We start from the raw sequence: 13,433 nt of genomic DNA, 5'->3' as shown, positions 1-13,433 counted from the left end.
AAAGGTTAATTTTACTCATCACAAGTCTTCTGATTTACTAACATTCTTATTAACATGCAAACTGACCCAAGTTCAGTAATAAACACAAGACTTCTGTTACTATAAACTCATTGTTCAAATGCAGAACTTTTTATTTCATGTAATAATCATAAGTAAAATAATAATTACCTTTCACAAGATTAGTAGAAATAGAAATCTCACAAATATAATAAGCATGTTCCCCTGACATGCAAATTAGCCAGTAATATGGCCACAATGTTTAAAGTCATCTGTCCAAAGACTTGGGAAAAGGTGATCAAAGGCCAGCACCAGGACATGCTATGAATTAAAACTTAAATGAATCTAAGTTTCGTGATTTGAACAGAAGACTTGAAGAGAAAGAAAACCTAGAATCAGATTATATATTTGAGAAAAGTAAAATGACTGCAAATTATCCACTGCTATCAAAGACAACAGAGCTGGGCTCTAAAACTGCCTGATTTCAAGTGGTGAATAAAGACCAATACTGAATGCTTACTATGTGTAAAGACAACCTGACATATTTCACTTAATTCAAGCCATGGAATATTCTTAATATAGGAGTTTTATACACAAGAAAACGGATTACTAAGTTTTGTCAATACATAGAGTGCATAAATGCCAAATTTTGACAGGAGCTCCTACAGCCACAATCTAAAATACAAACTTGCAAGCAACCATTGGCTCCGCTTTACATATATTTAAACATTTTAAAAGATAAATAAGTTTTGATATTTTATTTGTGGGAAAGTTGCAGTAAAAAAAAAATCTTACTTAGTATCAGTGCAATACAAACTTGCCTCCAAAATAGCATGTTATTGGGGCACCTGGATGGCTCAGTCGGTTAAGCGTCTGACTTTGGCTCAGGTCATGATCTCATGGTTCATGGGTTTGGGCCCCGCATCGGGCTCTGTGCTGATGACTCAGAGCCTGGAGCCTGCTTCCGATTCTGTGTCTCCCTCTCTTTCCGCCCCTCCCCTTCTCGTGCTCTGTCTCTGTCTCTCTCAAAAATAAATAACACATTAAAAAAAATACAAAAACAAAAACCTCAAAATACCATCTTAAGAAAGTTAACCATATTATATCATAGCATAACCTTAAGAAAAACCCAAACCCTGAAAACAGAATCTAAGAAAATGCAGCTGGAGTGATTATTTAGCAATAGGAAAAGGAGAGAGTCCCACAGGTACTTGTAATAAGGAAAATACAAATTCAGTTTAGTGTTTAAATGAAGCCTTATCCTATAAGGAGAAGACTGGCTGTTCAAGTTTATGTCTGCCTGCACAAATTTATTTGCCTTTTATCTTTTTATTGGGGTTTTTTTTGCCTTTTAAAGAGAAGAGGAGCTAACAGTTGGTGAGCCTCTGCCATGTATGTCTCGAACCTTAGCAGGTGCTACACACTAACTTTTCAAAATGATAGACCTGGGTTTCAATCTTTCCTCAAATATTTACAAGTTGTGTGATCCTGGGAAACAAATCTGTGACAGGCTTGTTAGCAAAATAGATATTAAAATACAAGATTGTCATGAGTCTTATACAGGTAATAAAATTATCCCAGTTCTTGTCACATAGTACACGTCTGTTAAGTACTAGCTAACATCACCAATGACCATTTTAAAAATGTAACTGTGCAGATTAGTTATTAAGTAATGATGCCTGGAGGTACAGTAACTTGTCTAAAAGACATATATATCTAGCAAATGTTAAAAATAGTTTTGAAAACCTAATGGCATGGAAATCTGTGGTCTCTTAAAAAGTTCCAATGTTGTTAGTCTTTCCTTTTGTTCCTCTGGCTTCCTCAAGTGGTCTTTTACAGAGGAGAAAATTTATTTCAAATACTCAAGGTGTTTAAACACTAGAAATGACCCTAGAAACCGCTAAGCCAAGGGGCAGCAAACTGCTTTCAATACAATTATATCCAACTGATAGTCCTTGCTTGGAATAAAGGGTCAAAAAGGAGGCTGGAGTGCTATGATGACGCTTTTTACATTTTTTTTTAATGCTTATTTATTTTTGAGAGAGAGGGAGAGAGACAGAGGGAGAGAGGGGGAGACACAGAATCCGAAGCAGGCTCCAGGCTCTGAACTGTCAAGCACAGAGCCCGACGCAGGGCTCAAACTTATGAACTGCAAGGTCATGACCTGAGCAGAAGTCAGACACTTAACCAACTAAGCCACCCAGGTGCCCCGAGAAGGATTGGAGAATTCTGAGAAAGGCAGAAAAGTAGGACAAAATAGTGATAGCTCCCATGGTGTGGAGAGGGCCAAACAACACAGGTCAACCAAGTGCAACATATCTGCCATTGCTATGCCAGAGTAACGCGCTCATTAAACTCCTCTACTTCTCATTAATTCAGGGCTCAAAGTCACAAGTTCTAAGTTTACTCTCTACCATCTAGTGAGCTCTGTGCATAAGAGCTCCGTCCTCCACTTCCTTCACTATAGGTCATCCTGTGGTAGGGTCCCCTCCCTAAAAAATGAAAAAACAAAACCCAAAAAACAAAAACCCTCAAGGCAACCTGGCTACACAGGAACATAACCTCGCTCACGACCTTGTAACATGAGACCACTTAATCAGACTGCATGTTTGTGTGCTACCATATATGGAAAACAAAGAAGTCAAAAATGCATAAAAGACTATGCCACATGGCGTTCGGGGCTCAGTTCTTAGGGTACGAACACAACTGAGCCATGCTGGCATGAATAAAGTTGCTTCCTGGAAAGAAAAGCCTTGGTGTCATGACTTTCTGTGTGAGAATCCTGCTACAATCCTACTATCTGATGCACCTACCACTTCTGTGATGTAAACTTAGTCCATTAGCACAATTCTACCCCTTGATCTACTATTATAGTTTACAAGTTACTTCAATTATTTGTTCTATAGCATGATTAGAACAGGGCAGAGTAATTCTAAGTGTACATACAGAATGAAAAGAGAACCCCAAAACAGGAGAGAATTAAGTAGAGGGGAAGAAAAATGTCTCAGCAAAGCTCATGCAAAATAAACCACCGATCTGCGTTAGTTTCTGACATGCAACCACATCTAAGTAGTCCTACTAGAAATATTACTGGTCCTTGATAAATTTGACACTCACAATCTTGTCCCAAAGGGTCCCTTTCCATAATCAAAGCATTTAAATCAAGTAAATTTTTCTTTGAGGTATCCTATAACTCTCAATTGAGTCAAAAATACTTCCTATAAAACCATGTCAAGATGTTTCCTTCCATGCCTTTCTTCCCTTAATTCATCTTTTAGATTAATTCTTAATGCTTTAATGAGTTTAGAACTGTGATAATGACTTCTCTATTTTTTATTCATACTCCAATGCCAACTGCCACAAGTATATACTTTATTGAAACATTAAAAATAATTTTTGTATTACCAAAGTATTTTACTTAAAATTTTTTTTGAAGAATCTCAAGTGCATGGCATATTAAGTATTTACATGTTTTAATCTATTTGAAGTGGTAGTTTGTGGGGTTCTAAAAAGCATACATATACACCCAGGGAAGAGTGTGTGTGGGTGTGTGTGTGTGTGTGTGTGTGTGTATATAAAAATATGTATCTTCCTAGGGGATTCTGTATTTGTAAGTCTGTGGTGACATCCCCCCACCTCCTATTTCCACAGGTGATTCTGTTGTATATTTCTTGTCTGAGAACCACAGAGACAGAGTATTTCAAATTGTTTTCAATATGTACATCCCTATTTAAAGTATACACCTCCCTAAAGAAAACAATCTGGGCCATTAATTTTGAATTCTAATTCCAGAAAGTTTTGCTAAACCAAGGTGTCTTGTATTTAAATCTCCCATTAAAAAGTAGTAACCTTTATTTCTTTTGAAGTGGAAAATTAAAATTTTAGTGCTTAAAAAACTTAAGTTTAAAAGATGTTTTATATAAAACCACAGCATCCTCAATTAAGGAAACATTTATAATTCTCTGCCACACTGCAGTATTTATTATATTTACAAATATTTAGTTTTTAATTTTGCCTACCTTAAAAATGAATATAAAGATACTTGATTCTCCTCTTCTATATTATGTAAAACATTTAAAGAGAAAAATTTTAATGTTTCCTTTCTCTGAAAGTTAAAAGCCCTTAAAACATTTTATTAATATAGCACCCCATAAAGTAATAATAAAGGCACATAAGGTATAACAAAATTATTTTTAATTGGATATTAAAATTTACTTTTTCTTTAAAGTTGTGCCCATTTGAAATATATACAATGACAAAAAAACATCAAAATGTTCTTTAAATCACTCAATGAATAAGGGATTATATATATATCTATATAAAGTTCATAATGAATACCGCATTTCTTTGATTCTAAGACACCATTAGATTTGACATTTCCGAAATTGGATGGGTCTTGTAATCACTGGCATGTCATGCTGGAAACAGTTTTTATTCCTGAATGATGCTTCTTACAATAAATGGCACCTTAGATCTGATGAACAATGGTGTTTATAAAAAAAAATACTTTTTCAAACTGAAAGAGGTAAGTTTTTCTTTTTGAGTGTAATAAAACTGACCCACCCCAAAACAACCTTAAACGTGTGGCTCCATAAACTATAATCTTTTATATGAGTGAAAATGGCCAATACATTTAATGAGACCACTAAATTATCAGGACAAAAGAAACTCTGGTAAGAATGTAATAGCTTAAATAATGAACAAATGTTATCAATTAAATATTATATACAGTCATTTCCAGAGTTTTAAACAAATAACTTGATACTATTCCACCTTCCAATGCTAAACATTTCCCATCCTACATACTGAAATAAATTTAGCATTCCACCTACAATGTGCTGCAGATGACTGCTGTGCTGTAAAACAAGTTTCTCACTGCAATATAAATGATCAAAGTGCACTGTATGTATTTATGCTATCAACAGAAGCCAATGATTAACGAAATGTTTAAAGGCAAAAAAACATTTAGAAAGCATCTACTAAAACTGTAGTCTATTATACTGAGAGTCATACTGTTCTCTAACACATCACAAATCAAGACACTATTGATTTCGTGGCTCATGTAGATACTGCCTGCAGCACTTCGAACAACTGTACTCAAGTGGTCAAGTCACTCCTTGCTATTTCTACTGGCCAGTATTCTAGTGACAGCACTGGGATCAAACGCATCAAAAACACGATAGGTTCTACGTCAAACTTAATCAAAGACAATTAATTTCTCTCCATCATTCAAAAAACTGGTGAACGTAAATATAAACTTCGGAAATTCAGTATAAGGATGAGTAATATCCTTTCACTTAAATACTGTACTACAAAATAAGGACAAAGTGAGAACAAGTAGACATAAATTTTTCTCAACTATTTTAAGAGTGTCACACACTCCCAAGATAGGTTTCTAGATACACTACTGACAACTGATTAGGTTAACTGTCACCACCAGAATCTTCAAACCAGTGCGATGCTTCTACATATTTTGTTTTCAAGTTTACACATGAAGGCCCAGCAGTGATTAAAAACTTGGGATCAAAAGTCACTGAAAAGTCTACATTTTTTATTGCTACTTAATCCAAGTGAATATCACTTAATTTTAATAATGGTAAATACAACTAAAGTAGTTTGAAATCCCAGTCAATATAATTTCCTTAAGGACAAGGCCAATCATTCCTGAACATTAATACTTTGCACCACCGTCACAGTTTTTCCTGTGACCCTAAGGAAAAGATCTGAAACCAACTCAAGTTACTGGACTATATTGAATTACCTTAAAAATAAACACCAAATGTCCACGCTTACCCACTTTTTCACATAACAAAAGTAATAATGTACTATTTCTGTTCAGAACCTTTAAGAAGAAATGACTTGATTTTTGGCCAGGAACCAACCTTAAAGCTCTTACAGCTGTTTAGATTACCAAGAGGTAAGCCAAACCAATCCCATTTTAAATTTACATTTAAATCCAACTTTACAGGGCTGGTGTGTTCCATCCTTATTTTAGGCAGGCTTGACAAATGTAGCTTAAGAATTTTAGAGAAATAGAGCAAATGATGAGTGGCTGGGAATGCATAGGAAACAAAAGGACTATTCATAGGACCAAATAAAAGCCTTCATTAGGAATGAAAAAAAAAAACACCAATGGTTTTTAATATATGTATATATATGTAAAACCCAAAGGAGAAACAAATAGCAAATAAATGAAAATTAAAAGCAAAAATAAATAAATAAATAGGAAACCAATCCCCAATTTTTCTGCTACTCAGTTTACCTTGGAGGCTAATCTGAACAGTGTTACCCACAGCCTACAGAACACATGATGGACACTTTGTTCCTGAAATATAATGTTTTTAAATCCACCAACACCTCTATATATTCTGTGCAATTAAGAAATTCACCTCAGGCAAGTGACCGATAAGTACTTTAGTACTAGCACTATCTATGCAGAATAGCAAATATAATGTGAAACAAAGCAATGCAAGCATTTACGTGAATTCTGGCTCCATGCTAACTCTGGCTTCATGCCTAACTATGTTAAAAAAGAATTGCCAAACTGTCAATGCATTTCTTTACAATATTTCTTATTTTACCTTCATAAAGGCTAAGAGTTTTGACTATGAGCATTGTCAATTAGCCAAATTTCTCTAATTTTCTATCCGATTTTAAAGAATATTTTATAATCTAAACTATCAACTATTTTTCTCTGTATGTACATGAAGACAGACATACAGAGAAACAGAAAAATCTACATAGGATTTACACAATAAATATATACAGATATTACATACATACTAATGAGACTGCATGATTTTTATATCAAAGTACATGTTTTTCCACCACACAGTTCTTCATTGTTATCAAGAGTAATAAAAAAACTTCTGCAACAACTAAGAACATGCTGCTAATGATCCAACGTTTTAAGAATTTGTAGATTAAAAAAATACAATTCCTAGAACACTGTTATCAAACAAATAAGTTTTATTGGCATCTAAAAACAAAATTCACCCAACATTGAAACGTACTTTAATATTTATGTTGTTTTCTTTTTTTTTTTTTTTTTTTTTTTTTTTTCTTTTTTACTCACTGCAGTATGAGGAACAAATCACAAACACTTACTTTGGAGAAACAGAGACCATAGTGTAGATTTTACAAAATCACTTTTTAAAATCTCTGTATTGTGCTCCTCAAATATCTAGAGCCAGTCTTTGCATAAAATATCACAGCTTTGTCTATTACTTTAAAATTCTGCAGCAGCCTAAAGATATGGATAAGATATACCACCACTTGCTATTTTGAAATATATCTATTACCATATCCAACCTAATGGTAGTATCTAAAAAAATTCTTTCTTCCATAGGAAGTCTCTGACAAGCTGTTATTCATTTCCTTGAAGTTAAAAGAATCTGGGGGCAACATTTATATTTTATCAGAAAAATAAAAAAATGTTTACCTACCATGTTCATATTAAGAACAATGTCTATACAAGTCAGTTGTACAATTATTTTAAGAGAAAGGTGAACATGAACATCAGATTAACTTAATTCTGGCAGACAAAAGTGAACAACTATGGTCCAGTCAGCCATTAATCTATTACAGAGAGATGACAACTTTACAAAAGGTATCTTTTACCTACTGAGTGATGATTATGTCCCCTCAGTTTCTGTGCTTTCTACCACTGGTTCACTTTCTATATCAGCAACTGTGTCACTCTTCTCCTTGTTTATTTCACTTGAAGATGTCAGTTTTTCATAAAGTTCAGGATCATTCTGTACTGGTAAAGGCGGTGGTTGGGCATGTCTCTCAGTATTTTCACCGTTAACCTGAGGCACGTTATCACCTTTTCGTTGAGAAGTGGCCCCTTCAAAAAAATCAAAAACCCGAGCATGAGGAGGGGGGACCCAGGTGTTTTGAATTCTATCTCGTCCAAGACGGTTTCCATTAATTTCTCTGCAGAAATCAAAATCTCTGTCATCCCTATCCCTTTGCCTCTCCCAGGGTCTTCTGCGGTCATCAAAATCTCTGTGAACTTCTTGTCCAAATCCTCTGTTCCAAGGACCACTTCTAGGATCAAATCGATAATTTCCAGACCGAAATCGACCTCTTTCTTCATGTAAGCCTTTTGGACCACCATAGACAGGCAGAACCCGATGTTCTCTCTCATCAAAATCTCTGTGCCCCCAGGGCTTCTCTGGATTAAAGCCAAAGTGGTCTCTTCGACCAAGATGATCTATGCCTGGCCTCACAAGATTCTCTCTAATATCGACAGGAGGTCTTCCAAAATGATCCCTACCATCTAACGGAGGCCTTCCAGGACCTTCTCTTGGATCTATAGGCCGTCCAACCACATCCCTAACATCCACCGGGGGAGGTCTACTAATGCTTTCCCTGGCTTCCATGGGAGGAAACCGGTAATCTCTATCTCCTTCCTGTTGAATGTTATCATTCCCGAGTGGTATCCTTTTCTCTGGATTAGTAACATTGTCTACACTTTGTCTTCCAGGAACCAGAAAAGGTCTTTCTGGCTGACTAAAAATATCTCCTGGAGGAAACGGACCACGGGGTGGTGGATGAAGAGCTGAATCAAGTACCGACGGGGGAGGGATTCCCCGCTGGGGTGGGATTCCAGGCTGTATTAAAGGGAATCTTGGTCCAGGTGTCTGTGGTATTAGTCCCGGACGAATGTCTAACATTGGCATTGCAGGCATCCTTTGACCAGGGAGATTTAAAGGGGGTAAGTTTTGAGGCCCGGCTGGTGGCTGTGTTCCCAAAAGTCCAGCAGTGTTTGGAACATTTGGTGGCTGTACTCCTATTAGTCCCGAATTATTAGGAATATTTGGGGGTAGCACTCCCAAAAGTCCAGAACTACTTGACACAGTTGGTGGCTGTAGTCCCAAAATTCCAGAGTTATTTAGAATATTTGGTGGCTGGGGTCCAATAATCCCAGCACTACTGGAAACATTAGATGGCCGGACTCCAATAATTTCAGAATTACTCGACACATTTGGTCTTTGGACTCCCAAAATTCCAGAATTGCTTGTCACATTTGGTGGCTGTCCTCCTAAAATTGCAGAGCTACTTGAAATATCATTTGGAATCACTGAAACAGAAAAAGGAAAAATAACACACATAAAAATCATTCATGTAAAAGGAAACTATATTTATAGTTACTAATGCTTTAATTTCCCAGTAGTTAGCCTAGAGTTAGCTGCTTATAACCCCCAACAATCAAGATGCACTAGATACTAAACAAAACTTAAAGCTAAAATTACTATGCATAGTGAAATTTAAATATTAAGACATAAGTGGGGTGTTACCTAAGATCTTTACATAAAACATTTAAAGGTGGGTTTTGTTTTTTTTTAATGTTTGTTTATTTTTGAGAGACAGAGAGAGAGAGCATGAGTGGGAGAGGGGCAGAGAGAGAAAGGGAGACACAGAACCTGAAGCAGGCTCCAGGCTCTGAGCTGTCAGCACAGAGACCGACGTGGGGCTCGAACTCATGAGCAGTGAGATCTTGACCTGAGCAGAAGTCAGATGCTCAACCAACTGAGCCACCCAGGCGCCCCAAAACATTTAAAGTTTAATAAAAATGTCAGGTATTGTAGTAATTCTCCACCTTTAACAAAAGTCTTTCTAAAGCACAAATTTTAATATGCCAACAGTACTGCCATAAAAGAGGACTGGCTACTTTGAAATATCATATTTCTCTTTTAGACCTGGCTGAAAAATACCGGAAGAAGTAAGTTATTTATACCTAATCTTTGCTTGTTCTAATCTTTCTCTAAGGATACATATTCTGTGAAACTGTATTTTGATAACAACACATTGATACAGTCCCAATAGGCCAAAAAAAAAAAAAGGGAAGGGAAAGGTCTTAAACGTGCCAAAATCTACACTATCCTGAACAGAATGCCAACTTTTTCTAACAGAAATTTTAGGAGATAGTGATCTCTTTTGAAACATTGCAACACTTCAATACTGGTGCACTGAACTGGGTACAAATGTGCAAGGCATCTCAGAATTAAACACCAATGTAGAGGAGTAGTGCTTATGATTTAATTTTGTATTTCTGGGGAATCTGTTTTACCTGATCTGGTGTTTTCAGCAGAAGGAATCTGGTGGTCTATAAGATGAGGTACTTTTTCTTCAGGCTCTGCTTGTTTAGTTGGAGGATTAAAAACATTTCCAGCTGGCAGAGCAGAAGTAGCAAGATTGCTGGCAACAGAACCACCTGGTAAAACAAGACTACCAAATCCAACATCTTTCACGGTTTCTGGAGTCATGGATAATGGCGGCTGCACTAAAGCTGTTTAAAGAGCGAGAAAATATATTTCAGATTTAATTAGGCAAGCAAATCATGTGTTAAGTTAAAATATTAACTATGACCAACACTGCCCTTGCCAAAGTTTTCAATGACTTCCTCTCCTCTCTCCCCAGTTTGGTAAGACTACTCAGTTACTGTGACACACTGAATTCTCTTCTGGTCCCTCTATTTTATTTATAATGAAAACTAACTTCTCACAGCTTGTCTGTTTCATTTTATGGCATCTCTTTATTACCTAGCACATTATATAATAATTGATGCTCAAAATGACAAATCAGTCATCATGAAGAGGCTAAGTTACATTTAGAAAGTTTTACTTTTTTTTAATCAGAGAAAACAATTTTTGGAAATATTTTAAAGTGTTTAGTAAAATATGGACCAGTACTTAAGAAGTAATACAAAAAAAATCATAATTTCCAAGAGTGTCAGTACATGAATTTCTGAATATACAGAAATGATTCATGCAGAATGACAAATACACACAACAATACGAATCTGCTCAAACCCCCTGAAATTATAATGTGCTAACGCCCTTACATTCACTACTTTTATCAAATGAGGTTAGAAACCCATCATATAAGCGGTAATGTGGACTACAAATAAAAAGGTATGAACATTCCATGTTTTAAAATTTTTTTTCCAAAAAAATTTTTTAATGTTTATTTTTATTTTTAGAGAGAGAGAGAGAGAGAGAGAGAGACACTAAGGGCAAATGGGGGGGGCGGAGAGAGAGAGAGAGAGAGAGAGAGAGAGAGAGAGAAACAGACAGAAGGAGACACAGAATCAGAAGCAGACTTCAGGCTCTGGGCTATTAGCACAGAGCCCAACGGCGGGGGTGGGGGGGGGGGGGCTCGAACCCATGAACCATGAGATCATGACCTGAGCTGAAGTTGGACACTCAACCGACTTAGCCACCCCAGAGCCCCATGAACATTCCATTTTATTTTCATTTTTTTTTTTTAATTTTTTTTTTTAACGTTTATTTATTTTTGAGACTGAGAGAGACAGAGCATGAATGGGGTTGGATCAGAGAGAGAGGGAGACACAGAATCGGAAACAGGCTCCAGGCTCTGAGCCATCAGCACAGAGCCTGACGCGGGGCTTGAACTCACGAACCGCGAGATCATGACCTGAGCTGAAGTTGGATGCTGAACCAACTGAGCCACCCAGGCGCCCCAACATTCCATTTTAAAGAATGAGTAGAGGGGCGCCTGGGTGGCGCAGTCGGTTAAGCGTCCGACTTCAGCCAGGTCACGATCTCGTGGTCCGTGAGTTCGAGCCCCGCGTCGGGCTCTGGGCTGATGGCTCAGAGCCTGGAGCCTGTTTCCGATTCTGTGTCTCCCTCTCTCTCTGCCCCTCCCCCGTTCATGCTCTGTCTCTCTCTGTCCCAAAAATAAATAAACGTTGAAAAAAAAAAATTAAAAAAAAAAAATAAAGAATGAGTAGAAAACTCTGTTAAGTGTATATGTCATTTATATCTTTAAAAAAACCAGAACTAGAGGAATATAAAATCACAACTAAGCCATCAGAATTTTTAGTCCAATTTATGTCACAACACCATTACATCATTTATTTGGGAATTTTAAGAACTGTTTTATCCTCACATTTTGACTCTAGCTTATCTGGACAAACTGCTAGCACATAAGAGAGCTATAAAATAGCAACAAAATCACCTGCAAACATGTGTAGGAATTATGAGAATTAAACAGTACAGTGTGAACAATGAGGACAGTACCTGGCACATGGCTATATTTCTCCTTCTCCATTAAACTGATCCCAGATTTTCTAAAATGAATAAGCTAAGGAAATGACTGGGGGAGGTAAGCTCTAGGATGAGTCTCTGAATGCTGAATTCAAAAACGGCTTCTAAATACTTGTCTAATTTTTTGAAAAAATAAACAATGCTTCCTAATTAACCAACAATAAAAAAGAAGGATCCTAATCCTGTTTGAACACTAAAGGAGAGAAAAGAAGTTATAAATATAAGGGAAGTGGGTTACAGGTAAGTTCTCTATCATATAAACTCTCTTTACAATAAAATCCTTTGAACCAGTAATGGGCCAGAAAGCTAAGAAGTTCTCCAAAACTCATGTAGTCGTCTCAAAAGGATAAAAAGGCAACATGAAAGGTCTCTTACTCACTAAAGATAAAACAAATTGAACTTCAAAATGAAAAATGAGTTCAACTGCTTTAAAGTAAAAGTCTATTAATCCACAAACATTACAGAAACTGAAGGAGAAAGAAGTGAAAGGGAAAGGTAGAGAAAGAGAAGAAGTAAGAGAAAGCCTCTTCTCCCCACTTCAGTCACTGGATATTACTGGAAATGCCCACAGAATTAAACTTGTGCTGAAAAATGGCACTTCGGGGCAAGAATTTAGCATCTACCACAGTTCTCCCATACAACTGTACCTCAAGATAAGTAACTACTACCAGCTGGTAAGAGAAAGATTTCTTTAGTAAAAAATTCTAGGTAAGAAATGTAGAAAACTTACAAAATTCAAAAGATTACCACTTTGCAAACAATGGAAAGTAGATTAAAAAGCAATAATAATCAGTGGATGAAAAGATCAGATGAATATTGGAAGGGATTTTAATGACCAGGTTCCGTTTTCTGAATGCTCTGATCCATCTTAAAATCATCAGAAGTGGGATAAGAAGAAACTGAATGGCAAAAAAACAAAAACAAAAAAAGAAATTGCATGGCTCCTGATGTGATATAATATCAAGTCTATATAACACTCCACCAGGTAAATATTGTTGCTAAAAATGTTGGAGCAGATCCTTGGCAAACCTTTGGTGCTAAAAAACCTCCTATGTACAGAAAAATCCAGAAGATGAAGGAACAAATTCAATACCACAAAGAAGGAAAAATCAAATCCACTGTTTGGGATCTTGCATAGAGAAGTGAAGTGTTTCTTCAGCAAATCAAGATTAAAAAAGAAAGGAAGGTCTAAGCAGGACTCCTCTAGATTGAGATATTTAATACACAAAACAAAATCACACAAATGTGATCTGGGGCCTCTTCTCTGAATTTCAACTAAAACAAACCAGTTATAATTGACATTTTGAGACAACAGAGCAAATCTGAATATGGAATGACTATCATATAATAATGTTAGTT

At 36.3% G+C, this 13,433-nt stretch overlaps 1 protein-coding gene across 13 annotated transcripts in view; it reads right to left on the bottom strand.

Annotated features, from left to right (window-relative positions):
* The window catches only part of SCAF8 (SR-related CTD associated factor 8), a 219,156-nt gene that overhangs the window by 119,132 nt on the left and 86,591 nt on the right, over positions 1–13,433 (bottom strand). For 9 of the 13 annotated variants that reach the window (XR_006717667.1, XR_006717669.1, XR_006717668.1 and 6 more), the window contains 2 exons: positions 10,076–10,294; positions 7,618–9,085 (listed from right to left, as the gene is read on the bottom strand). Coding sequence is in view for 10 of the 13 variants with exons in the window: in XM_045500110.1 (XP_045356066.1) it covers positions 7,632–9,085; positions 10,076–10,294 (1,673 nt within the window). In the remaining 3 variants the exon portion in view is untranslated. Of the gene's footprint in view, positions 1–6,948; positions 9,086–10,075; positions 10,295–13,433 lie in introns of those variants that run through there. The other 4 variants (XM_045500115.1, XM_045500109.1, XM_045500111.1 and 1 more) reach the window with 1 other exon arrangement.

Source organism: Leopardus geoffroyi, chromosome B2, assembly GCF_018350155.1.
Source record: "Leopardus geoffroyi isolate Oge1 chromosome B2, O.geoffroyi_Oge1_pat1.0, whole genome shotgun sequence".
Classification (NCBI taxonomy): domain Eukaryota; kingdom Metazoa; phylum Chordata; class Mammalia; order Carnivora; family Felidae; genus Leopardus; species Leopardus geoffroyi.
This window is presented reverse-complemented; position numbering and strand designations above follow the sequence as displayed.